General features: G+C 44.2%; 1 protein-coding gene across 1 annotated transcript; it reads left to right on the top strand.

The window, feature by feature from the left end:
• The first annotated feature begins 757 nt into the window (after positions 1–757).
• On the top strand, positions 758–27583 carry DYNC1LI2 (dynein cytoplasmic 1 light intermediate chain 2). Its single transcript, XM_045443003.1, has 13 exons — positions 758–1089; positions 1256–1329; positions 3828–3944; positions 8420–8650; positions 14086–14255; positions 15320–15413; positions 16372–16507; positions 18570–18681; positions 19262–19321; positions 20096–20137; positions 20531–20648; positions 22908–23024; positions 24618–27583. The coding sequence occupies exons 1-13, from the start codon at positions 983–985 to the stop codon at positions 24716–24718; spliced, it is 1479 nt and encodes a 492-aa protein (XP_045298959.1). The 5' UTR covers positions 758–982; the 3' UTR covers positions 24719–27583.

Here is a 27583-nt window from a genome sequence, read left to right as displayed (position 1 = left end):
TTTTGAAAAACCTGTTAAGGGGCGCCTTGGTGACTCAGTTGGTTAAGCATCTGACTCTTGATTTCAGCTCAGGTCATGATCTCACAGATTGGGAGATCCAGCCCCTTGTGGAGCTCTGCACTGAAAGCTTGGACCCTGCCTGGGATTCTCTATCTCTGCCCCTCCCCTGCTAGCGTGCTCGCGTGCCCTCTCTCAAATAAACTTAAAAAAAAAAAAAAAAAAAGTTAATAAACACAATTGTATTGTTTGCTGCAGTAAAGATTACTACCTTGCACTCAATAGGGAGTGAGGTGAAAAGCGGGATATTTATGAGGACTTGGGGGTCTAGTTTAAGATGGGTCTTTCATTGCGGGGCTAAGAATTAGGCAAAATTCATGATAGCTTAAGTTCAGTGAATAGGATTGAAGTACTGGGACGCTACCTTTTAGCATTGGGATCCTTGGCCAGGTTTCTTAAGTTTTCTGAGCTTCAGGTTTCTAGTCTGTAAAAGGGTTAGATACGATTCAATGAGATAATGTGTGACTGGCACAGATCAGCGCCAGATAAATGGCGCTATCGTGTATTAGTCTCACTCCAAAGCCTGAGCTTTTCTCGTTAGCCTGGGCCCTCGACGGCGCATCGCTAGCGGATAGCTCGGCGAGGACCCGAGGCTAGTGCCACTACTCCCCTTGGCCGGCAGAGGCCGCCCGCGCGCCCTCCGTTCCGGCGGCTCCAGGTCCCGCCGCCGTCGCCTCTCTGCGCATGGCTGCCCCGGCTGTTGCCTGACCGCCACCCACCTTCCGCCGCCGCAGCGGCCTCACGACCCTGTGGGAGCTGGCGGACTTCGTGGGCCCAGCGAAGCGCGGCGGGCGGCGCGGACCCTGCGGGGTGGGCGAAGTGAGGGGCGGCGCAAGGGCGGCGGAGAGTGGGCGGCCCGGCCAGGGTCCTCGCGGGTCCTCGGCGGGCCCGGGGGAGGGCCCTCTTTGTGGCTGCAGTTGGCAAGATGGCGCCGGTGGGGGTGGAGAAGAAGCTGCTGCTGGGCCCCAACGGGCCCGCGGTGGCGGCTGCCGGCGACCTGACCAGCGAGGAGGAAGAGGGCCAGAGCCTATGGTAAGACCGCGAGGCGGCCGGGCGGGGCCGGCGGGGCCGGGGAGCGTGCGGCCGAGTGGGGAGCTGTCCGGACTGGGCTGCACCGTCGGACAGACTGACGGGCCGTTGCGGGCCAGTCAGGTCCAGGCTAGCCCCTGGACTGACCGCTTTGCTGTTATCGCCACAGGTCCTCGATTCTGAGCGAGGTGTCCACTCGCGCTAGATCCAAGCTGCCGTCCGGCAAGAACATCCTGGTCTTCGGTGAGCGCCGGAGGTGGGGCGTTGCCCGGGGAGCTGGGGTGGGCGAGACGGGCGCCCCTCTCACAGGTCCCAGCCTTCCTTTCTCCTGCCCGCAGCCTGCCTCGCCCAGGAGGGCTTGGAGATCCTGGCTGGACAGCCGGAGAGTGGCCAAGTCCACCGTGCCTGAGGTTGGGATATCTCTTTTGGAGAGTCAGTGATGCTGGCGTGGAGTTGTCGGCACATTCCTTAGTCATTTGGCCGCAACATCAGCCTTACTTTAAATGTCACTGGTTCTGTGTGGTCATAGTCTCAAAGTTTACCAAATTGCAGGTGTGGAGAGGGGGATGAGTATATGAGAAGGTTAGGTAGAGGAGGTGGGGGGAAATGAGGTGACTTGGGAGTCAGGGGTATGGGGAGATGCCACCGGAACCGTTCCTCCATCTTCATGAGCAGGGCACAGTCGCAGAGACTCTGCAAAGGACAGGAAGTCCTGGGGTCCTCACTAGGGACTTGACTGCATTATTCCAGCCCTCACTGCTGGGTTCCCTGGGTCAGGTCCCTATTGTGTCTGGTCTCAGTTTCTGTCCATAAGTGAGGGAGTTTGATCAGGTTCATTCATCCAGAGAATCCATTTGTTGAGAGATTCCTGTCGGCTGGGCACTGGAGAGCACAGGCATCCCTCACACATTGCACAAGAGAGACAGATATGTTGGTAATTACACTACACCATGCTGGCATGGGAAGATTATTGTAGGGCATCACATTGTTTGATGCTGTTTTGCAAGAGGGTACTTTAGGGGTCAGGTGTTTTGAAGGATAAGTGTTAACATGCAGGGGCACAGAGTGTTTGCAGTGACACAGAAGTGACGGGAGGGTGTGGGGGTTTGGAAGATGCCAGAAGCTCCTTGTAGGTGACTGATGAGATAAGTTGGGTCAGATAGTGGAAGGCTGAAGAGTTGATAATGCTTTTTCCTGGAGGCCCCTGATTCTTAAGGCCTTTTGTTTCACTTCCATCCCCTAATCCTCTTGGGAATCACTGTGAGGGTGGTTTTCCCAGTGGTTTTGTTTGTTTGTTTGTTATTTTATTTATTTTTTAATTTTTTTTTAACATTTATTTATTTTTGAGACATAGACAAAGCATGAATGGGGGAGGGACAGAGAGAGAGGGAGACACAGAATCGGAAGCAGGCTCCAGGCTCTGAGCCATCAGCCCAGAGCCCGACGGGGGGCTCGAACTCATGGACCACGAGATCGTGACCTGAGCTGAAGTCGGACGCTTAACCGACTGAGCCACCCAGGCGCCCCTGTTTGTTTGTTTTTTAATGTTTGTTTATTTTTGAGACAGAGAGAGACAGAGCATGAACGGGGGAGGGTCAGAGAGAGAGAGAGGGAGACACAGAATCTGAAGCAGGCTCCAGGCCCCGAGCTGTCAGCACAGAGCCTGACGCGGGGCTCAAACCCATGGACCATGAGATCATGACCTGAGCCGAAGTCGGATGCTTAACCGACTGAGCCACCCAGGTGCCCCTCCCAGCCTTTTTGAGGGGAGCTTATGGTCTTCTTTAGGTGATGGTCACTGCAGAAGGTAATAGAGGACCTTTAGAGATCTTTAAGAAGTGAGGAACCAAGGTCACCAGATCTGTGTTTTACAAAGGGAATTCTGGCAGCAGAGTTGCAGGTGGCTCAAAATGGGCAGATGTTGAAGTCAGGCTGAGAGTTGTTCACCAAAGCTCGGATGGGGATGTGGAGTCTCTGAATACAGTAGTGACATTGGGGATGGACAGGAGGTCTTTGATCTGTGGAATGCTTCTTAATTCTTATGTCTTATAATTCCATATTATTAAATACCAGGGGTGCCTAGTAATGTTTCTGGGTGCTGGTTCTTCTTAATGTTTAAGGTTTCTCTTTTGAGGGTGCAGGTGGTTGTTGGTTGGAGGGGTATGAGGAGGCACTTGATAATTACTGAGATTGTGCTTAGGAGTTTTGCTTGGGTATGTAATTATTTTCATCAGTTTCCTAGCCTTCAGGATGCTTATGAAAGAGAGGTACTAAAATCAAAAGTGAATAATAGCTTCTATTCTTCATGATTATGAGGCAGGATCAGACTTTTTTTAGTTCAAAGTTCTGGACTGTAAGTTTAATTATATTTTGAATATTTCTTGCTTTTCTTGTGGTAAAACTTTATTTTGTGTGAAACTAACCCCACCTTTTACTTTCACTTCTCCAAATATATGTCTTATAAATTGGACATATAGACCTGTGGACCTGCCTTATTCCTTCCCTTGTGAAATAAGGATGACTGCAGTAGAATGTCATTTTATATCTTGGAATTTGTCACCTTTGTCACCACTATCCCCCCTCCATTCTTACAGCAAAGCCTGTTTTGTTTATGATGAGTGCACGTGAGACCTCAGCAGCAGGCTTTGTGTGAAACCTTCGTTGTCACTTGTGTGTCAAGATTCCCCATCCTTGCCTAGAATAAACAGCACACTTTGCCTTCTCTTGTACATCCTTCGTAGGTGAAGATGGTTCTGGTAAAACAACCCTCATGACTAAACTTCAAGGAGCTGAGCATGGCAAAAAAGGAAGAGGCCTAGAGTATCTCTACCTCAGCGTCCACGATGAGGACCGAGATGGTGAGTGAGGTGTTGATCTGTGGTAAGGGGTAAATGCATATCTCAGACTCTGCTGTTGTGGCTCCTATTTTCTGTTTAGTTCTAAGAGAATTAGTCACAGGGGAATAGATGAAGAGTATGTCTTTGTAGGACTTAACCTACTTTTTAAAAGTTTATTTATTTACGTAAGTAATCTCTACACCCAGTGTGGGGCTCGAACTCATGACCGTGAGATCAAGAGTTGCATGTTTTTATGGGTGCCTGGATTGCTCATTCGGTTGAGTGTTTGACTTGGGGCTCAGGTCATGATCTCACGGTTCACGGGCTTGGGCCTCGCATGGGGCTCTGTGCTGACACCTCAGAGCCTAGAGCCTGCTTCGGATTCTGTGTCTCCCTCTATCTCTGCCACTCCCTCCCTCACATACAAAAAATGTCTCTTTCAAAAAAAAAATGAATAAACATTAAAAAAAAGAGAAAAAAAGTAGCATGCTTTTCTGACGAAGCCAGCCAGATGCCCCTTCCCTCTTTCCTTTTTATAGTATGTTAGTAAAAATGAGAAATGAGGCTGTTAGCTGTTGTTCTGGGTAGCCCCCAGTTAAAAGGAGATATTGAAGGTAAAGTTTCAGATGCACATATAGGTACTATGAAAGATGTTTTTTTTTTTTTTTTTTTTAATTTTTTTTTTTTTTTTTTTACGTTTATTTATTTTTGGGACAGAGAGAGACAGAGCATGAACGGGGGAGGGGCAGAGAGAGAGGGAGACACAGAATCGGAAACAGGCTCCAGGCTCCGAGCCATCAGCCCAGAGCCCGACGTGGGGCTCGAACTCACGGACCGCGAGATCGTGACCTGGCTGAAGTCGGACGCTTAACCGACTGCGCCACCCAGGCGCCCCTGAAAGATGTTTTTAAAACCTTTGGACTTTTCTATGAGAGAAATATTTAGCAGATTGATTTGGACACGTTGTTACTTTGCCGGTTCTAGTGGAGAATCTGAAATTGGTATGATTCAGACAGTAACAGTTTAACAGATATTCACAGGAGAATTTTCTAGGTCTCTTTGTGACAATGTTAGAAATGCTCATTTTCCCATGTTTCTTTCAGTGGAGGACAGAGGCTCAGGGATGAGGATGTTCTCTCTCAATTCCTTATCTCTAGAATGTGGATAGTAATAGTTTCTACCTGCAGGGTAGTTGGGAATATTAACATTATATGAGAAGCATTCATAAGGATTAGGTGTTTCTTAAAATTCTTATAATTTTGAGTTGGATTGGAGTAATGGCTTTTGGTTACCACTGCTCAGTAATGCTTCCTTTATAAACTTTAAAGCTTTATGAATGGCTCTACAATAAATAATCATTGGTGCCTAGTCTTTTCATATGTAGGAAGATTATCTGTGTAGCATAAGGGTGAAATATCTGTTTTAGATTACTTTCTTTGTATTTGCCTTTATCCATTTAAACAGTAAGGATCACAGTGTAAGGGTGATTATATAAGGGACTAAATCCTACCACTTCTGGTTCCCCATTTCCTTTTTGCTAACATGAAGAAGTTGGACCCAAGTCCCTTCCAGCAGTATAATTCTTTGATCTCCAAGAGTCATTTCATAGAGGTCATGGATCAGGATCTCTTGTTAAAGCTTGGAGAGCTGCATTGTATTAATGTTAAGGTAATGGTCATTTTAGAACCCCAGAGACTTTATACCTGTTCTTCCTCTCCTGGCTTCCTTTGCTGCACCGAACGTTGCCTGAAAGATGTGAAAGAAAGGTAGGAGATGGGCCTGGTGCCGAGGGCTCTTCTTGTATAAGGAAGACAGAGGCTTTCAGGTGCCCAGCTGGGCCCACTGGCATCAGTACGGGTAGGGGTGGGACAGAGGGGCCGTTGGGCTAGACTTAGAGGGAGGGCCTCATATTGTCTGAGCCTTTTGCATCCAGTTTTCGTTGGGCAGCGTGGTTATTGTGGAAGCACCTGGGTTTTGGAGCCACCAGAACTGGTTCAGAGTCCTGCTCCCATAATTGCTAGTTGTGACTGACCTAAGCACTCCGCACCTCAGTTTCCTCATTTGTAGAACTGGGTAACCATACCTGTTTTGTAAGTTGACACAATGAGAGGTGGCACGTGTTAGGTATAGCCGACTACTTGAGACACAGTGGTGGTAGCTCTAGTACCCTTTTGAAAGTATAAAATGTGGTATAGATACTCTGTGAATCTCTATAGCTGCTTTTATCAAGATGGCATAAGCATATATCATGCCAAAGCATCATATTAACCATATTTACTTGCCTCTGAGTTGAAGGACATGTTAGCATTTATTTCAGATTCCTTAAGGTTGCCTTAAAAATTTCCTGGTGTCTGCATTTTTAGGCCACCTACTTGCAGGTCTGTTTTTGTTTTTGCAGGTCTTTTTTTGATGGAAGAGTTGCCCTTACCAGTAGTTAATTATACTTCTTTCAGTAGGTTTTGGGTTTTTTTTGTTTTGTTTTGTTTTGTTTTGTTTTTTGTGATGTGACCGAGTTATAAATATACATTTTGCAGATAATCACACAGATAGAAAAAATGGTCTCTTGTCCCTGGTTTGTGGTAGGGCATGACATGTCGAAGGACCACTGCCTCCATGGTTGTGGACGTCTGTTTAACGTCACATGTGGTATGTGTGATCTCCATGCACGTGGGTGATAATGTGTAGTGGGCAGTGGGAAGAGAGGCTGAAGAAAGGAACGATGCTTGGTGAGGGGAAGGCATCAAAATCAGTGGGCTTCAGGTACAGAGCATTATCTTTGAAGGCATTCACAGAACCCAAACCAAAACCACTGTCTAAAATGTATTAGAATTTTGAAAGTATAGCTAGACAGTAGATAGTAGATACCTTATTATGCTGTTGAAATAAAGTTGTGAATATTAAATTTTTTACAGCATATGTTTTAATAAATTGATTACACAAAAAAGGGTAGTTAGCAGAAGATAGATTTTTAAGTATATTTTGGAATTTATTGGGGAAAAAGTTAGTGAAATGATATTTTTGATTGTAGGAGTTTTCCCTCAGTGCACTTTTGTAAGAAAAATATTTCTCAAAAATGGTATCTAAAAACTTTTAAAAATAGATTATCATTTTGGAGAAGTACCTTCTATGGTTTGATCATCCAGTTACGATTTTGGAAGCACATGTTTCATGAAATGTCAGCAGTTGCACATTTGTGTGTATGTTTAGCTTTTAATTGTGGAAAACAAAAGAAGGTACAACATAGATTAGAATCATAAACCCCAACGTATGTGTTATTTGCCTTAAACAGTTATCAGTTCTTTACCAATTTTATTTCAACTATACTCTCACCTGCTTCTCCTTTCACTTCACACTGGATTATGTTGAAGCAAATTTCAGACATTATGTCATTTCATCTGCATATATTTCCATCTGTATGTCTAAAAGATAATAATTTTTTAAAAGTTTATTTATTTTGAGAGAGAGTGTATGCACACAAGTGGGGGAGGGAGGGAGGGAGAGAGAGGAAGAGAGAGAGAATCCCAAGCAGGCTCTGCACTGTCAGCATGGAGCCCGACACAGGGCTTGAACTCACCAACCATGAGATAATGACCTGAGCCAAAATCAGGAGTCAAGTGCTTAACAGACTGAGCCACCCAGGTGCCAGGTATCCCATAAGGATTTTTTTTTAATTTAATTTTTAATTTTTTTTAGAGAGGAAGAGTATAAGCTGGGAAGAGGGGCAGAGGGAGAGAGAATATCATAAGCAGGCTCCATGCTCAGCACGGAGCCTGACACAGGGCTTGATCCCATGACTCTGGGATCATGACCTGAGCTCATATCAAGAGTCACACGTTCAACCGACTGAGCCACTCAGGAACCCTTAAAAGATAAGGATTTTTAAAAACATAACCATATTCTTATACCAAGAATAACTAATTCCTCAATATCACCAGGCATCCAGTAACTCATTCCTCAGTGTGTACAAGTAATGATTTTATCTTGGCATTTAAACACAAAGGTCCTGTCTCTTTGGTACCCTTTGTAGTATGTGAACGCACTGTTTAGTATGCCTGACAAGAAGACCTTATTTAACCACAGGCTGCTTGGCACAGCTTGGCTGCCTCATACATTGCTGATATCTGAGGAGAATGGGTTATGTAGATGGTAGTGCAGTTGACCAGTGAACATTTTAGCTTTTGTATGTATCTTGATTCTTATTAAAAGCTAAAATGTCCTTCACTCTTTATTCTACTCTACATTGCTGGAATCTGTTTACATGTGGATATAATATATCATGACACTTTAGAAATCTTTAAGTTTAAATGGTTCATCAGATACCTTGACCAAAGGTTACTGCCCACTGAGCGCTTGACCTCTTTTCTGATTAGGATTTCTTGTTGCGTTTTGTATGGTATTCTGTGGTTGTCACTTTTAAGTTCCTCTTGATGTGGCTTTTTTTCAGCTGTGCTGATGGTCATTGTGAGGTCGTAACTTCGCTTTACTTCTTTTTTTAGATCATACACGCTGCAACGTGTGGATTCTGGATGGAGACCTGTATCATAAAGGTCTGCTGAAGTTTGCAGTTTCTGCTGAGTCCTTGCCGGAGACCCTGGTCATTTTTGTTGCAGACATGTCTAGGCCTTGGACTGTGATGGAATCTCTTCAGAAATGGGCTAGTGTTTTACGTGAGCACATTGATAAAATGAAAATTCCACCAGAAGAAATGAGGGAGCTGGAACGGAAGTGTAAGTAAAATAGGATTTTCTCAATTGGAAAATTGACTAGTCTCTTGAGATGGTTCAAGCCACCTTCCTTTTCACAGTGTCAAGAGGTTACAAAGCTTCCTTTACAGAATATTTGGTTTTGTTTGTACTGTTTATTTCAGAGTTTCTCTTGTAAATTCAATAGTCAAAAAGTACTTAAAGCAGTCTTACTCTCAAGCATCACGGTTGCAGACAGTAAATGAAACCATATTCCTTTTTATCTCCGTTGGTTCTTTTTTAAAATAAAGATTCTTTGGGGCTTCTGGGTGGCTCAGTCGGTTAAGCGTCCGACTTTGGCTCAGGTCATGATCTTGTGTTTGTGGGTTTGAGCTCTGCGTCGGGTTCAGTGCTGACAGCTCAGAACCTGGAGCCTGCTTCAGATTCTATGTCTCCCTTTCTCTTTGCCTTTCCCCTGCTCACACTCGATCTCTCTCTCTCTCTCAAAAATAAATAAACATTAAAAAAAATTAAAGATTATTCTCTCATCCCTCAAAGTTTGATCAGTCTGTGGGTGGGGCGCCTGGGTGGCGCAGTCGGTTAAGCGTCCGACTTCAGCCAGGTCACGATCTCGCGGTCCGTGAGTTCGAGCCCCGCGTCGGGCTCTGGGCTGATGGCTCAGAGCCTGGAGCCTGTTTCCGATTCTGTGTCTCCCTCTCTCTCTGCCCCTCCCCCGTTCATGCTCTGTCTCTCTCTGTCCCAAAAATAAAATAAACGTTGATCAGTCTGTGGGTCTTTTTGCTTTTCTGTTACTCTGGCTGCTGAGTTAGCATCAGTGGATGTGGAGACTTCAATCTGCATGCAGCTTGAGTCCATTGCTCTGGGATTCCATTGAGGTCCTAGGGACTCTCTTGTTGACAGAATTAAAGGAAGCCCTTTAAAGGAGACAAACCTTTCAGCTTCTACCTTAGTTCATTTTGCCATCAAGCAAGTATGATTTTAGTTAGGAAAGTCATTTTTTTTTGTCATTAAAATGAAAGGCTGTTTTAATACTAAGGACACCCAAGTCCTTTTGACAACAAAGAACTTTCAAATTAAAGGAAGTTTGTTTGTTTTGTTTTTCCTTAATGTGATTCAGAAGCTTATTTTTCCTTTCCCTTGCTTCTGCACTTACATCAGCTTCTGTCCCCTTGCCAGGGAAATGGGAGGGGCAGGGGCTGGAGCCATGGCAGTGTTCAGCAGCAGCAATCTTGGCCAGGGCAGGCTTGGCTCAGCCTGGCTTTTTTCCACAGGATGACATCACTCTCTTCAGTGAATTAATGAGGGCTTCTAGGGCATGGCACACGGGATCTTCACACTTACTGGCAAAAGGGTTCAGAAATTTTGATGTGCTTTTTAAATCAGATCTCTTGCTGTGTGTCTTCCTGTCATAAATTCCTCTTGCTCCTGTCCCACATTAGCTAAAACGGGGAATTTAAATTCTATGGTGTGCTGTGTGCATGTGTGCTGCAGTGGTTGTTATGCAGCTCGGCTGGTCTGCCTTCAGCTGCTGACCTTTCTAGATAATGCCTCTTTTTCCCCTGGAATAGAGACCCTAAAGACAACTTCTTAGAATAGTTCTGAGGCTGAAGAGCTGTTTGTCTTTCACTGCATATTTAGCATCTTGCCCAGATTAATGGGTTAATGCCCTGGAGATTTCAGTCTCTGAATCTGTTTTCTTAGTGTTATAAACTTATAAAGATTTTTTTTTTTTTAACCTTGTAAAGATTTTTAAAACAAACAAAAAAGGAAGGTTGAGCCACGGATATTGTCCTTTCCCAGATAGGAAAAGTGTCTGCCTTATACCAGGTCTGTTCTATGCACTGGAGGTGCACCTAGCAGATAAGATGCCTGCCTCTGGGGATCTTTCGTTCCCATAAACTATTGAATTCATTTTTTGCTTCGTCATTGCTGTCTGTGTCACTTAGGATTAGACTCAGCTGCTTGTGACACAAAACCAAAATAACAGTGGTTTAAACAAGACTGAAGTTTATTTCTCTCTCCTGTAAATGAAATCTGGAGATAGGCAGTTCAAGCCTAGAAGGCAGCTCTGGGAAGTTAGGTCAAGGATCCTGGCTCCTTTCTGCTTATTGCTTTGTCATCTCTAGGGTGTGGTTCTCTTCCTCTTGACAACTAGAACTGTCACCGCCTTCACATCCGTGTTCCAGGCAGCAGGATGGAGGAAGAAGAAAGAAGGGCTGAAGGGTACATGCCTATTGTCTTTCTAAGGAGGTTGGGAAGTGTAGTTTGTATGGCCATGTGTTCTAGGTATCCGGATTTGGTTTGGTTATAAGGAAGAAGAGGAGAAAGGACATAGGAGGGCAACTAGCAATTGCTGTAACCTCGTCCATGCCTCATGACTCTGGTTAACCTTCTGAAGGCCTCTCTTGTTTTCACCACCCTTCCTCTGAAATGTTTGGAATGATAGTCACGCCTTTGTGTTGCATGTTGAAGGAATGCCTTTGTTAGTGCTGGTTTTAGGTTACATTTTAATAAAGCAGTTGGCCGCCATCTTGCTTATCAGACTCCCTCTTTGCAGATTAATTGGACTCTAGGTATTGTATTGAATGAGTGAAGGGCTGTCACTCAGCCTAGTTTCCAATCACTACCAGTCTCCAGTCTGCTGGGTTTGGAAAGCTGCTCCATTGGGGGGGGGGGGGTCACTTTTTCAGGATTTGGTTCCCCAGTGGTCCTAAATCTGTGGCAGCTGGGGCGCCTGGGTGGCGCAGTCGGTTAAGCGTCCGACTTCAGCCAGGATCTCGCGGTCCGTGAGTTTGAGCCCCGCGTCAGGCTCTGGGCTGATGGCTCGGAGCCTGGAGCCTGTTTCCGATTCTGTGTCTCCCTCTCTCTCTGCCCCTCCCCCGTTCATGCTCTGTCTCTCTCTGTCCCAAAAATAAATAAACGTTGAAAAAAAAAAAAAATCTGTGGCAGCTGTTTGACTGGCAGTGAGGGGAAGGCAGAGCAACCCCAGAGCCTCCAGAAGGTGGCGCTTGTGTAGGTTAGTCTTGTCTTCCCTGCTTTATGTCTGGGCTTCCCTTACTTATCAAATAGAGAAAAAAGATTAGGTGCTGTCTGTGTGATTTTTCAGGACTGTGGAACCAGTGGGTGATCAGTGAGGTAGGAAGAAGAAGAAGATGAGAGAGAGATGGCAGCAGGTAGGGTAGAGCACTCTGATCCCTTTTTGCTACCAACTCTTACGTGATGCTAAAGGGGGAGCCCCCAGGTGGGCTGTTGGCTCCTGCTGTGAAATACTGGCCATCTCACCATTGGAGAGAAATTGTTAATACTGTGGTAAGTGTGCACCCTAAGGGAAATGCACATTTTATGATCTGAATTGCACAGTGCTCACTATGTTCTTATTATCCTTCCTTTCACCAACCTCTATCTATGTCATGAATACTTATTCTGTCTCCCAACTTATTTTCTGAAATGCTGCGTTATTAAAAACACATGTGTATTTCCTATGGCTACTGGATAGCCACAGTTAAGTTATTCCTTTAGAGAGTGACAAGTCCAACCCAGGGCTTCCCACCTATTTTCATATCATGGCATATGTAGAATACAGCAGTTTGTGCAGCACACTGGGTAATGGAGTTCTATGGAACAGACCTCTGGGGCTGCCTGCCTCTGCTTCCTGCCACAGCCACTTAGCTCACCTGTAACACCCCAGGCTCTGCCGTGCTCACTGTCGTGCAATCCCTGGTTGAATGCCTCATGTGATATTGGGCAGTGATAGGTATGACCCAAACTTAAACCATTGTATTTTTCAATGAGTTGAAGCTTTGTTAAAATACGTTGAAGGAGATTCATGTGAGAACCTTTGATTTCTTCAAGATCCTTCAGTAACCACACTAATTAATCAGAAAACCCTTCTCTGTCTCTGTTTTTTTCTAAAATGCAGTAGAGATCTCTAGTGTTTATATTGACGATGAAATTATATGAATGAGCTTAATTAAAGAGAAGCTGTAGAAATGAAATGTTAATTATGTCTGCACTTTAGGTCTTAGTTGAGATGGTTTTCAACTTGCCCAATATTTTAGGAAAGACATTGTACTCTTTAGATTAATTCTAGGAGCTCATGTAATGATAACGTAAAATCTCTATCGGTTAAAACTCATTGTTTTAAAATGTTTGAAACTTGTTCTGTGGATGAAGAGAAGTATGTGCACCTTTCCCTAGGTTCTCTTTAATCCAGTTGTTTGCATTTTCTTAATGAGCATGTTGTGGATGAGACCGAAAGGCATTTTGATCCTTTCGTCCTGTTGTGTGTAGAAGGTAGAGCTGCCCGTTTGCTGCTCTAGCTCATAGCAGTTTTAATTTGTGGGCTGTTCTCTGGCCTGACATGTGAGCCTTGAAGTACCCACGAAAAGGTATGGGTCCGTGGGCTTTGGTTCGCTTGGCTTAACCAGGCCCATGAACCACTCTCAGCTTCAGGGCCCTCCTATGGGATTGCACTATTGATACGCTAGTGACTGTGTGTGCTAAGAAGTGGACATTTTACTCCTGACCCCTTCTTGTGTTAGGAACAGGTCCGCCAACACTGCACAGTGACTCAGGATCTCCTAAAGATGAGACTGGGTCCACAAGAGTCAGGATGATGAGGAGACGTGGATGGTGCTGGCCAAGCCCAGCCTTGCTCCTTAGTACAGATATAGCTGTATGAAAACAGCATGTTCTTGTGGAATTCAGATGGTTTTACTCTTCTGATTTTTTGAAAATGTTAGATATATAAGAAATGTGGCTTTTTTCATAGAAACTATTAAATAATAGAAACTACGAAAACCTTAGATGTTTTTAAAACCTATTTAAGGGACGCCTGGGAAGCCCCTGTATGTTGGAAGAGCGCACAGTTCTTCACCTCGGGGTTGTGAGTTCAAGCCCCCATGTTGGGTGTAGAGATTACTTGAAAATAAAATCTTTTTTTAAAAAATTAAATCTTGGGGTGCCTGGGTGGCTCAGTCGGTTGAGCGTCCGACTTCGGCACAGGTCATGATCTCGTGGTTGACGAGTTCGAGCCCCACGTTTGGCTCTGTGCTGACAGCTCGGAGCCTGGAGCCTCCTTCAGATTCTGTGTCTCCCTCTCTCTCTGCCCCTCCCCTGCTCATGCTCTGTCTCTCTCTGTCTCAAAAATAAAAAATAAAAAATAAATTTTTTTTAAAAAAGTAGAAGAATAAAAAAATAAATAAAATCTGTTTAAGAGTTGGATATAATTAAACATGTCCAGGGGAATATCTTTGCTGCTCTGAAGTTATAATACTCAGACAATATGTTAGAATTGGCATTTTGTATCACCACCTCCAAATCCCTAATATTACAGTAAGGCAGAGTGGGGAAGTTTTTCAGAACTCTATTTTTTGTGCTTATTACTACCTTTTTCAGTTTTCTAAAACTGGTGTGTATATTTTTATTTGTGTGATATTCTTTTACTTTTTCACCTGTAGTTGTGAAAGATTTTCAAGACTATATTGAGCCTGAAGAAGGTTGTCAAGGTTCCCCGCAGAGAAGAGGACCTCTGACCTCAGGTCCTGACGAAGAAAATGTTGCCCTGCCTCTTGGTGACAATATGCTGACTCATAACCTGGGAATCCCAGTGTTGGTGGTGTGCACAAAGGTATGTGCCAGGAATTATAAATCTGGCTGGGTTTGGCCAGTGAACAATTACCATCTAAAAGAAACTTAGAGGCTCTTGTTGGGTGTCTTCCCATGGGAGAGTTGGACTAATTCAGGATTCATAAGGTACATTGAATATGTCAGGCTAGAAAATATTGTCATTTAATGTTGCTGCTGGAAACATGACATTACTCTGTTCATAGTTTATCTCTCCATGAAGTACTGTCTATTGAGTGATTCAAACTCAGAACTAAAAGCAGTTTTTTTAAGGCTCCATAAACCAGTTGGTCTAGCCTAAACTGCTGGCTAAAAAATAGAAGAGCAGAATTCTTTTGGGGTTTTGGTCATTTAAAGTCTGTTGGATTTGAGATGGTTTTCAGGAAGAACATAACACTGGAAAAAGAAGGAAGGGAACTCACTTTCTTCTGCCCTGTAGGATGATGATGTGGGAATGAAAATTAAGTTGAGTCGTAGAGCAATAATTGTTTCTCTTAGAAAAGAAAAAAGTAGCTTTAAAACCATTTTGGGTTTATGGGGCGCCTGGCTTGCTCAGTCAGAAGAGCATGCAACTCTTAATCTCAGGGTCATGAGTTTGAGCCCCGTGTTGGGTGTAGAGATTATTTAAAAATAAATAAACTTAAAAAAAATTTTTTTTGGATTTTAAAAGTACTTTATTCCCAACCACACAGTGTGCCATTCACATTATATTTTGTGAGATGAGAGTTCTTTGGAGGGTGCAGCACAGCTACGTCCCATGACCTGCTTCCTGCTGTGACCGTGTTTGATTCTTAGAACAACTGTGAGGTGATCAGACTGTTACGTCCCCACTTTGCAGCTCTGGAAACTGTGGCCCAGGGTGAAAGAGAAATCTCCAGTTGCTTTTCACTCTTTCACTTTTCACTCTTTTCACTCACTTTCACTTTTGTCTAATTAATGTTTAGACCCTTGGCTGTGGCTTTCTTCTTTGGAACTATGATAGTTTATTTCTGTAGAAGACACCATTCCCATCCTCAGCAGGCAGAGAAGCAAAGAGGTGACTCCTTTCTCTTTCTGTCTTCCCTGCAGTGTGATGCAGTGAGTGTCCTGGAGAAGGAGCATGATTACAGGGACGAGCACTTTGACTTCATCCAGTCACACCTACGGAGGTTCTGCCTCCAGTGTATCCTTGGAGCGCTGTGTCAGGGCACAGGAGCACAGGCTCCCTTCTGTGCTAATTCAGGCTTCCCTCTAGATTGGTATCTTCAAAAAGATAAAGAACTTCCTGAATCTAGAACGGTCTTCTGCCGGGGAAAAATTGTATACATCTTTTTATTAGTTTTGTATTTTACTGTATTGGAATTTGAGACTTACTGATTTGTGTCTGCCTTTCATTTATTTTTATTTTTAATGCTGTACATTTGATAGGCTTTCATATTAAGAAGAAAGCTGATATGGATAGTCTTACTACCAAAACTACTTTCATCATATCTTGGAAATCTTTTTAAACTTTGCTTTTTTGCAAAAAGGTTAATTACCCAACACGATATTGTTATAGATGCCACAAAGAGTTTCCCATACGTTTATGTTGTGTGGTGTCCATGAGAGATACTGCGTCAGCAGTCTTTTGAGTTATACTTCTGTAAAAATACAGTAGCAAGTGGTGCTACATCCCCATACCACTTCCTCTGGGCCTTTTATCTTGTCCAGCTCAGTGGAGGGTGCTGATACATGTAGGTACCCATCTCTTACAGAAGATGTGCTTAATAATAAACTGGATCACGTGTGAACATCTGTGTCTAGGAAAGAATCTGCACCCTGGATATGCTGAGGGTGTTTTCCTCGGATAATCTCAGAGCCATTAACTTGACTGCTTATGAACCAACCTGACGGGTCAAAAGACAACAGTCTGCATGTTAAAAAATGAACCACATGGCCTGCCACCATTGACATCCTTTATGCTTTTGACATAGTTCATCTGTCATTATTACCGTTTTAGTTTTAAAAGTTTTAACACTTTCTGTTGATCATGTATTGATCAAAAACTAATTAGCCTGTGAGTAGTACTTTGAGGATTATGGTTGGCTATGTTTGCTTTTGTCTCCTGCAGTGAATTGGTTTTCCTTAAGCAGATTGATTAGATGGAGCAGCCTTGATTTACACATCAGTGAAGGAGGAGAAAAACCTCGACTTGTTGTATAAGTACATTGTTCATAAAACGTATGGCTTCCACTTTATCACACCTGCCTTAGTTGTGGAAAAGGATGCAGTTTTTATGTGAGTTCCTTATAGGTGATTTCAAATGCTTCTTTTCATAGTACATTTGCTCTTTTGTTTTTATCCTTCCATGTAAGGTGCCTTCTGTCTCTTTCGTACACCGCCAGCTTTCTGCTGCCTTGGGGCAAAGTGCTTGGCCTGGACCTCACAGGGGATAGATATACCCAGATCCTTTCTAGACTGTTTGCCGTTCTGCTTCAGTCTAAGGGAAGTAGGTGGAGTGAGGTCATGGGTGCTGCCTTTCATCATTGAGAGCAAGGTACCAAAACTTAAGCCAGACTTTTTTGCCACTTATTGTCAACTCCGGTAGAATACTGGCTGGAGGAAGGAGTCGAAGTATAGGGAATTGGGCTTTGGGGACCCTGATGCCTTCTGTTGAAGCATGTGATCTCTCTGCCCATTGGCAGAGATGATTGCAGGCACCCTTGTTGGTGTACCCGTCAGCATGGGCTTTGGCTATACTGAATGCGTGTTGTATTTTTGGTACTTTGGAGCCACGGGGGCTGCTGTCCTGGGCAGAGACTTAGATACCTGTCTGTTCCAGTTTGTGTTTTTCTGTCACTGGAAAATGATGAGTGTTTTGGATGTGTGAATGAATGATGAAGCTGTGTGGCCTCTGAGAGGACTTGTGCTAGTAGATCAGTGTTTGTAGGCTTCGATATCCTCTTGACTTCAGAATTACAGTTCATTCAACAATTGCTGAGCACTTCCTAGGTGTCTGGGTTCTGTGCTAAGGACACAGAAGTGAACAAGATATGGTCCCTGCACACAGCACTGGAGGGCAGGGGTGGAGCAGTAATGGGGTGGTAGTGGAGGCAGTGTGGCAGGGAGGGCAGAGGGGGTGATGCTGGAAGGCTGAGTGTGTGTGTGCTAGGCAGGCTAGAAGGAATGGAGGGGTAGGAGGAACAGCCTCTCAGAAGGCTGAAGATGTGATAGCCAAGAGCTCTTGGCACTGAATAGGTTGCTTCCTGAACATTTAGGGAGAGCCTCATTTGGGCTCCTCACAGATGGCAGAGCTAGAGCCTTGGGTGGCTTTTAGAGGATTGTTGTCCAGAGCAATCACACAGGCATCGAAGACACAAGCTCAGTGAATGATACATGAGTGCCCAAATTACTTGTGATCCTGAGGAACAGGAAGCCCCAGGAAGACAGGTTGAAGATCAGGGCTGGTCTGGAGAGGAGGAGCATCTCACACCTTCCGAAGGCTGCTTAGGTTGTGGCTGTATCTTGATCATACCCCGTCCCTTTGAATCTTTGATCCTTTGGTAGTTTGCCTGTTTGGGAACTGGTGAAGTCAGCAAAACCATTTGGGTGGAGCACCCTGGGTAAGAGCGCCCTCTTGGTTGTAGAGCAGTGAAGTAGGACTTAGGTGGAGAAAGGGAGACCTGTGAGAATCTGGTGGGAACAGTAGGCTACCGTGGCTTAACTTAATGGAACGTGGATGCCATCCTGCTTAGTGATCTCAAGCAGGGCAGCACCCATGTAGGAACCTCAAGGACTCCTTGTGTCCCTCTGGTTTGCAGCCCAGGAGAGTGCAGATCCTGCTGCCCTGCTTTGTTCCACGGTACATCTTCCCACACCAGTAAAATTAATGAACTAGTCCACAAGAAAACTGTTTTCAGAAGACTTCTGAGTTCTTCTACACCAAAGCCCAAGAGAAACGGTCTCATCCGGAGCTGTGTCTGTGCTGCTCTCTATGTCCTCCGCTCTGTGGGAACAAGGCCCCATTGTGTCCTTGCTCTTCTGGGTGGAGTTGTGTGAAAACTCTGAACACTTCCTGTGGGTCAGCATGTGGAGTCAGTAAGATCTGACTCTGGCTCCTAGGTTTTGGGCTCCATGAGCTCAGTACAGGACAGAACCTGCCATGTCAATCTGATTGGTTATGCCAGCAGTAAATTTTGGCTTTCCTGCCACAAGCTACAAGCCAGCCCCAGCAGCTACAGGCCAGATTTTGTGGGAATGGGTCTCACCTAGGAGTCCTCGCTAACCCGGAATGTTACCTAACGTGAGCTATAAGGCAGTCCCAGGAAAAGCAAATCAATCCCTGTCTCTTTGCTTTTAGACCTGCAGGCTGGGACAACGAAAAGAAAATAGCTATTTTACATGAAAATTTCACAACTGTGAAACCAGAAGATGCATATGAAGATTTTATTGTGAAACCTCCTGTGAGAAAGGTACCCAGATCAGTCACTTTGAGTTGTAGGCGTTTTTCTGTGTTTTTTGTTTTTTGTTGTTGTTTTTTTTTTATGGGAAAAGAAACATTTAAAGAGATATGTCTTACACATTGAACCATTTTGGGGGAAAGAAAAATGTAATCCAAGAGCCTCTTAAAAAAAGTTTAGGTGAAGTCTGGTGTGAATGTAAATGGCTCCAGATGGTGGGGTGTGAGTGCTGGAGGGCCCACAAGGCCACAAGGAGTTGGGTTGAAATTTCCTACTAAGTCCTGACAATGCCACCGCTACCTCGGGATTACTGTTAGGAGATCCCTGCGCTCCCCTGATCTTCAGGCCCTGATCTGAGAGGGGTTGTTGAGAACCTGCCACCTAAAAATGTCAGTTGGCCACATGGCATGGCTGGTCTTGGAATAGAGTTGGTGCCAGGCTAAAAAAACATAATTGCGCTGTTGCAGCAGGGACTCTCCCTGGACGCGTGTTGAGACCTGAGCCCAAGATTCTTCTTTCAGTGAGAATTTTGACAGTAGTTCGGGTGTTCTTGGCCTGTGACCACAAATGAGTATGTCACTTCACTTCACAGCTGGTCCATGACAAAGAGTTGGCAGCAGAGGATGAGCAGGTGTTCCTAATGAAGCAACAGGTAAGAAAAACCAGTGAGGCCAGAGCAGAGGCCTTCTCTTGCATGAAGTGCCAGTCCCCTGGGATGAGGTGGAGGGCATCACAAAGAGCTTGCAGCGTTAAAGGGATTACCACCAGGTCTCCTTGTTCCCTCCCATTTCTGGCATTGGTACAGAGTAGGAGTTAGACCGGCTGCCTCAGGTGATCCCCTGCCTGCTTGCAGATTCTCAACAATGATAGGCTTGGTATCATTTTAAGTACCCTTTCTTTCTGGAAATTAGGTTTTTTGGCATAATACTTCCTGTGTTGACAGTTTACCAAGTGCCCTGACTTCACTTCCATTATTTCACATAGCCCCACACAGCCCTGTGCATGAAGGCAGGTGAGCTGATGTACCCATTTTGTAGGTGAGGAGAGTAACTTCCACAAGCTGACAGTTCAGAATGCAAACCCAGTCTCTCCTTCCTGTTTTACTAGGACTATTGTTAGACATGCTACTTAGACCTGTCATAGGTCTTCCTGATGGTCCAGGCAGCTCTGCGGAGGGTGTCGATGGGGTTTTTTTGCCAGCTGGTCCTCCTTTCTGTGCTCTCCTTGCTTCCAAAACTGGTTACTTGAATTATTTTTTTCACCATGTAGCAAATTTCTGAATTTAAACATTTTGCATGTATAATATAAAACCTGACTTGGTTGTTATTAATGGCGCCCTCTAGTGGAGTACTGGGAAGTGTTTCTCCAGACTTTCCGTCCACTCTGCAGGCCTCTATTAATGGCCAGTGTGTCCCTCTCTTTGCAGTCACTCCTTGCCAAGCAGCCAGCCACGCCCACGAGAGCTTCTGTGAGTACCTTAAACTAAATGGGGTCAAGGCTCAGTGTTGTAGGTGTCTTCACACTTTATGCCATTATTTGTAAGAGCTTATATTTGTGTGGGTTTTTGTATTTTCAAAGGGAATTTGGTTTCCCTAAAAGCCTAGGGTCAGGAACATAGTAGGGGACTCAGGAAAGGAATACAGCTCTGGGAAATAGAGTGAGCAGGTTTCATTATCTTGATGTCTCTTCTCTAAGGAGAAACTAAGGTCTAGAAAGAGACTGAGCTGGGGACAAACTCCCAGTCCTACCTCCCTCTCCTTATGCTGTGAAAAATATCCTGCAGAGCATTTCTTCGTTTTGGGGATGTGTATTTCCTGTTACTTTTATGCCTGTATGTAACTTGGGCTGGTTTTGGACTTAGGAATCCCCTGCGAGAGGACCCTCTGGCTCTCCAAGAACTCAGGGCCGGGGAGGACCAGCGAGTGTGCCTAGTGCCTCCCCAGGCACATCAGTAAAGAAGCCGGACCCAAACATCAAAAGTATGTATCCTGCCTCTGTGGAGAGTGTTTAGTCTTGAGCCTGAGCTCTGAAGGGGCTATGTGGCTGGATTTGGAACGTGGAGGCCCGTGGCAACTGGGCTGTTCTCTTCCCTAAGAAGGGGCTGCTTTCCACTTTCCTTCGCTCAAAGGGAAGGGGCTCGTGGTTGGCAGACACTAAGGCTGGTTCCTTTGTTGGAATCAATGGCCCTTACACTTGGTTCTGTATCAGACCATGCAGGTTCTTTCAAAGAGGAATACAACATAATCACTTTATAATGTGTATTTTGAGGGGTGTCTGGGTGACTCAGTCCGTTGAATGTCTAACTCTTGATTTTGGCTCAGGTCATAATCTCACAGTTCATGGGATCAAGCTCCACACTGTCAGTATGGGATTCTCTCTCTTTCTCTTCCCCTGACACTTGCATGCTCGCTCACTCTCTCAAACTAAATAAACATTAAAAATAAATAAGGGGGCGTCTGAGTAGCTCAGTCAATTGAGCGTCTGACTTCGGCTCAGGTCATGCATGATCTTGCAGTTTGAGAGCTCGAGACCCACATTGGGCTCTCTGCTGTCAGCACGGAGCCCGCTTCTGATCCTCTGTTCCCCTGTCTCCCTGCCCCTCCTCCGCTCACTGTGTGTCTCTCTTAAATAAACTTTTAAAATAAATAAGGGCGCTTGGGTGGCTCAGTTGGTTAAGCATCTGACTTTGGGTCAGGTCGTGATCTCACCGTTTGGGAGTTTGAACCCCGCTTCAGGTGAGCATGAGCCCCCACTTTGGGTGAGCCCCACTTCTCTCTCTCTCCCTCTCTCTCTCTCTCTCTCTCTCAAAACAAGATAAAAATAAATCTTTTTTTTTTTTAATGTTTATTTATTATTGAGAGAGAGAGAGAGAGAGAGAGACACAGAACATGAGCATGAGCATGAGCATGAGCATGGGAGGGGCAGAGACAGGAGAAGGCACAGAATCCGAAGCAGGGTCCAGGCTCTGAGCTGTCAGCACAGAGCCTGACGCGGGGCTCAAACTCACAGACTGCAAGATTATGACCTGAGCTGAAGTTGGATGCTTAACTGACTGAGCCACCCAGGTGCCCCAAAATAAAAATAAGTCTTAAGTAAATAAGTAGTAAATTTTTAAAAATGTGTAATTTGAGGGGCGCCTGGCTGGCTGGCTCAGCTGGTTGAGCATGCAACACTTTTTTTTTTTTTTTTTTTAATGTTTATTTATTTTTGAGAGAGCGCACAAGTGAGGGAGGGACAGAGAGGTTGACACAATCCGAAGCCAGCTCCAGGCTCTGAGCTGTCAGCACAGAGCCTGATGGAGGGCTTAAACCCACAAACCATGAGATCGTGACCTGAGCCGAAGTCGGATGCTTAATTGACTGAGCCACCCAGGTGCCCCTAGGGCATGCGACTCTTGATCTTGGGGTTGTGAGTTCAAGCCCCGTATTGGGTGTGGTGAGTGCTTTTAAAAATAAGTAGGGGCGCCTGGGTGGCGCAGTCGGTTAAGCGTCCGACTTCAGCCAGGTCACGATCTCGCGGTCCGTGAGTTCGAGCCCCGCGTCAGGCTCTGGGCTGATGGCTCAGAGCCTGGAGCCTGTTTCCAATTCTGTGTCTCCCTCTCTCTCTGCCCCTCCCCCGTTCATGCTCTGTCTCTCTCTGTCCCAAAAATAAATAAACGTTGAAAAAAAAAAATTTTTAAAATAAGTAAAATAAAATACAGTGTATATTTTGAGTCCTTGATTTTGTTTCTCATTTTTAAATGATTATCATGTATGAACTATGGCATTTTCTTCCCCCTTCACTTCTCTTTTCAAGCTCAGTTACTTAGAAGTTTAAGTAGCCCTTATCCTAGTGACTTAGTAATATCTAAATGTGTTGGTTACAATAAAACTCGCAAAACAAAATTTTATTTAATTCTTATGTGTACAGTAGCTATCTCCAACTCAGAATGAGACCTTTTCACATCAGCCTTGGAATGTTAAGGGCTTATAAAACTTTGGGAAACACTGCCTCATGGACAGGGAGATGATGTGGAGCATGAGTTCTATTATGTCCCCAGATAGGTGGGAAATCTAAACAGATTTGCACTTACCATGCTAATAGGGAAGTAGCCTTGGCAGTGGCAATAATGAATGTGCTCAGTGTCCTGAGAAGATGATAGCCACAGATGGATAATTCCAAGTTGAAAACTAGTTTTGTGGTGGTGGTAATTGAGTCATCCTGGTGGTGTAAGGCTTTTTTTCTTGATGTTTCCTTAGATAACGCAGCAAGTGAAGGTGTGTTGGCCAGCTTCTTCAATAGTCTGCTGAGTAAAAAGACAGGTTCTCCTGGAAGTCCTGGTGCTGGTGGTGTGCAGAGCGCAGCCAAGAAGTCAGGTACTAAAGGGCCCTTGGAAACCTATGATCCTGGTGGTTGAGCGGTGCTAGAGGTGGGGGAGTGGACAGGAGCGTATGCCTTTACCTGATGTGCATGTCCTCCGTGTTCCCAACAGCCAAGCAAGTAAGCACATCTCCACCTTGTACTGAGCAGTACACTTTACAGCATGCAGGTTTCTTTGGCACATTTAAAGGTGGGGTTTGTATACATTGGGTTCTCAGGAACTGACTATTGGGTGAGTTGAGTTATATCCTAAACTGTATATGTGACCCTGGTATTGGAACTGTTTCTTGGAGGTCATGGTCTAGGGTGTGGCACTGATATTTTATTATATTTAATTTTCTGTGATGTTTTATAAGGATATTTGTTCACTGTCCCCAGTCTTGCCATGAGCTGAGCCTGTCTCACTGGAGGGTCATCAATTCCTGCTCCATGAAGCTCCCCCTTGTCACAGGCACACTCTCTGTGGCAACCCACACTCCTTTCGTGTGGGCCGGTAGAGCCAGTGTATGTCTTGAGGCCTCTGAAACAAAAGAGCCGAGTTCCTTGGGAATTACCCATTTTGCTGGGAAGCTCCAGGCTTTTTTTCTTTTCTTTTCTTTTCTTTTTTTTTAAACGTTTATTTCTGAGAGACAGAGCGTGAGCTGGGGAGGGACAGAGAGAGAAGGAGACACAGAATCCGAAGCAGGCTCCAGGCTCTAGGCTCTGAGCTGTCAGCACATAGCCCAGCATGGGGCTTAAACTCAGGGACCATGAGATCATGACCTGAGCCAAAGTCAGACACTAACCGGCTGAGCGTCCCACGCGCCCCACTGGGCTATTTTAAAATGGGTTTGTTTTTAACTTTCCATTGACTATACTGTCCTATACAGTGTTTTCCCTAATTGGTGTTTTCAGATCAAAGGAGGCCCTCAGGAGATCACTCCATCCTCAGGTCAGCCGGTCCTTCAGGGGCTCCTGAGTTCTTAGAGACTCCACCTGGTCTGGTGGCCTAGGCTGTGGGCTGGTATTTCTGATAGGAGAGAAGGGTCATTTCCAGGTCCCAGCTAGCATTTGAAAACAAAAAAATATGAGCACTGACTTTGTGCAGGATTGAAACGTCTGACCTTAGTCTTATATTCTTATTGAAGCATGGTGTTTCCAGGGTACCCATATGAGTTAAAGTATTGTAATTAAAAACAAAACCTAAACACCTGTTCTGTGTGAGGGACAGAAAGTAGTTTGCCATATGCCAGAAACTCACACACCACCTCTGACAAGGAGGTGATGACAGTGCATGGGGTCAGGGGTGGGTGGTGAGAGTGTTTTCAGAAAGGCCCTTTTATTTGGCACAAAGGCTTGCCCAGGCAGGGGGCAGTTATGTAGTCAGAGGAACACGGACCTGTCATGTTTGGAAGGAAGGGTTGAATTAGGGTATCTCCTCGTCGTCACTGCAATGAAAAAAAGGCTTGCCTTCATTCTTACTGAGGTTATTATCACCACAAGTGATTACAGAAATCTGTATCATTTTAAATGTTCCTTTTAAAAAATTCTTTTCTGTTTCCCATCACTGCTGCTTTTTCTTTCTTTCTTTCTTTCTTTTTTTTTTTAAGGACAAAAGACTGTGTTGACAAATGTTCAGGAAGAACTGGATAGAATGACTCGAAAACCAGACTCCATGGTAACAAACTCTTCAACAGAAAATGAAGCCTGATCCTCCTTAAAAAGTGCATATGTAAAACGACCAAATAACTATGTATATTGATCTGCTAAGACAAGGATTTTTCTGATATGGCACATGCTATCAGTTTTTTGGGGCAGGGGAGATGAACTTAAAAAATACTTCATTGGCTTGTCCAAATATGAAATGCACATTTAGGAAGGTTACGTGTCAGACCCCTTTGTTAAGGATAACCCTCGGACTCTCAGGCATGTGGCTCTCTTGTGAGAAGCAAGCGCAGCAGGGCCTTTTGTGAAAGGGAGGGTAGATCGAGGGAAAGATGGCCCGCTTTCTTTCAGGGTGGAGCATATGAGACCAGGAAATCAATGATCAGAGGGTTTAGTCTGACCAGTTGCGTGTTAGCAAATCCACTTGTTCTTGGGAAGCAGATTAAGTAGCAGCAAGTCCAGGAAAGAGAACGACGGAAAGGAGGAATTCGAGAAGTGACGGTGGGGAAGCTGAACGTTGGAGGAGATGAGGAAGGAGGAGACGAGCGGTGTTAGTAAATACCGTGTGTTCGGTGGAAAGTTGAATAATCATTTTTAAGATTTAAAAGTATTTCCAAACTAAATACTGAGAAAATGGGAATAAGATTTGTTCTGAATGCATCTCTAACTTAAGAAAGATGTGTAAAGTGTGGGGGTGCCTGAGTCAGGTGGAGCTGACACGGGTGGGGAAGATGGCAGCTGCCTGAGACTCACACGTGTGGCCCAGGCCGTGTCCTCAGGACGAGCTGGGCTCCACGCATGTGCGTCGGGGGGGCATTCACTGTGGAGTGTGTTTAAAGTCAGCAGTTACAAAATTAGTTTAACTTTACATTGTGTTTTCTAAATAGCTCCTGCTTTGTTTTTTAAATTAAAAAAAAAAATTTTATACTACCACAGGCTGGCCTACTAACAGAGAATGGGTGACCAACCTCTCATTTTACCATAATGCAGTGTGCTGCAGAAAGTTTGAGGGAGGTTTGTAATGTAATTGCACTCTGATGAATTGGCTTGCACCAATCCCTGCCTTATGGTCTGTGGATACCTTCACAGAGTTCCATTGATGCAAAAGGGTCTTGTCCTAGCTCTCTGGTCTGATCAGTGCTATCAGATGGACAAATAAGTGTGAATGTTTTATATTGCAAATGGAAATGATACATTTCTCTTACTTGTGTTTTTCATAAAATGTAGCATTTTTTTCTTATGGAAACAAGAGTTTCCGTGTCTCCGTGTAGAGCAAATTCATGCACATCATCATGTCATACCACCATTCTAGAAATGACTTCTGTGGATTTGAAATGGCACTTTTAATTTTATATGCGACACAACATTTGAATGCAAACACTACCATTGATTTAATAGATAAAACATTTGTTGTCAAACCAAGGGAAAAAAACCACAGTTCACTTATGTGGAGTTTACTTTTTTTATATGAATGTTTGTTGTACTGTGTCTGAAAATAACTTCCCTAACGTCATTACTTTTACATACCAGATTTGATTGACCACTAACATAGTACTGGGCATAACTTAATATCCTGTGTTGTATATACAAAGACTCTAATAAGACTGTCTTGAATTGCTTTTTTTGTAAAGGTCTGAACACTGTTAAGGAGAAAGCTGAGTATTTAGTTGCCTTTCTGACAAACATAAAAACATGTTTTTTGTGCCAGTTTTATTGTTAAAAATACACTTTTCCACCCCTTTTTAAATTCAGTTATTTGTTTAATGTATTGTGGCTTCCAATCACCAGATTGTCCACATAATGACAGTAAACTGACTGTATAAGGATAGTTGTGGTGTAGTGACCAGTAGATGCCCAACAGCTGTGGCCACACTGATGGGGGGGTCACTTAGTCCCTCTCTCTACAGCAGCTCGGGTGGGGGTAGGGGCAAAATGATTGACCTCAGAAACAAGACAGAATTATTCGAAAGGCACATGCCTGTGGGGGATACAGTGTGATTTCAAATTTTAATGCAAAATTTTACTTTTTACAAAGTTTTTTTTTTTTGTCATTTAAACTAATAAGCACTTTTGTGTCAATATAAGATGTACTAAAACTGATGAAGTGCTAAGACACCTGTCTTGTGAGGGAAGATTTCTTGGGGATCACTTTGAGTTTCTCGTAACGAGTGGCTGCTCCTAGTAGCGGAAGACGCTGGTGCGCATAATATGTCATGTGCTCAGTGGTTGCCAAAGTCTACCAACTTTGGGGAGCTGCAGGGTTCTTTTTGGGGGGGTGGGAGGAGGGGAGATATTTTTTGTTATTTTGGGGTTTTCAAGCAGTGGAACCAAAGGCCGAACAATAAACAGCCTTTACTTTTTAAAGTAAAATTCATTTCATTTGCAGAATACACTTGTATGGTAGACTATTAAAGACAATTTTCTGACTATTTATATATATTATAGTGGTTACATCTGCTGTTTGTCTTTAAAATGGAAAAATCAAAGAAATGAGCCCAACCTTGAAGATGTGGCCATGAATTGGTCTTTCCTAAAAATGCAACGGGTATGCTGCTAGAATTATTTAATTTTGTTTGCACTTTTTTTTTTTGATTGGCATTTTAAAAATCACTATTTAAACTGATGATGTCGTATTTTATGAGTTTAACAAAGTTGCAAGTGACTGCTCTGTACATCATGACCTTAACAATGTTGATGCTGTAAGTGAAAGTTCACTGTCGTCTCTATACTGAGTTTATTGGTGTTTTTAACTTAAAATTTGGACTGCAGATTATTCCCCCACCAGCCTTAGTCCAGGGGTGTGGCTCTAACCGGATACAGTTATGCAGTCATGTGGAACCTTGCTTTCTAGTGCTGGAAAAGATGTCTCTAATTACTGGCTTCAATAAACACGAATCCAGACTGCTTACAA

Source organism: Leopardus geoffroyi, chromosome E2, assembly GCF_018350155.1.
Source record: "Leopardus geoffroyi isolate Oge1 chromosome E2, O.geoffroyi_Oge1_pat1.0, whole genome shotgun sequence".
Taxonomy (NCBI): Eukaryota; Metazoa; Chordata; class Mammalia; order Carnivora; family Felidae; genus Leopardus; species Leopardus geoffroyi.
The sequence above is the reverse complement of the archived record's forward strand: the minus strand, read 5'-3'. Positions and strand labels throughout refer to the sequence as shown.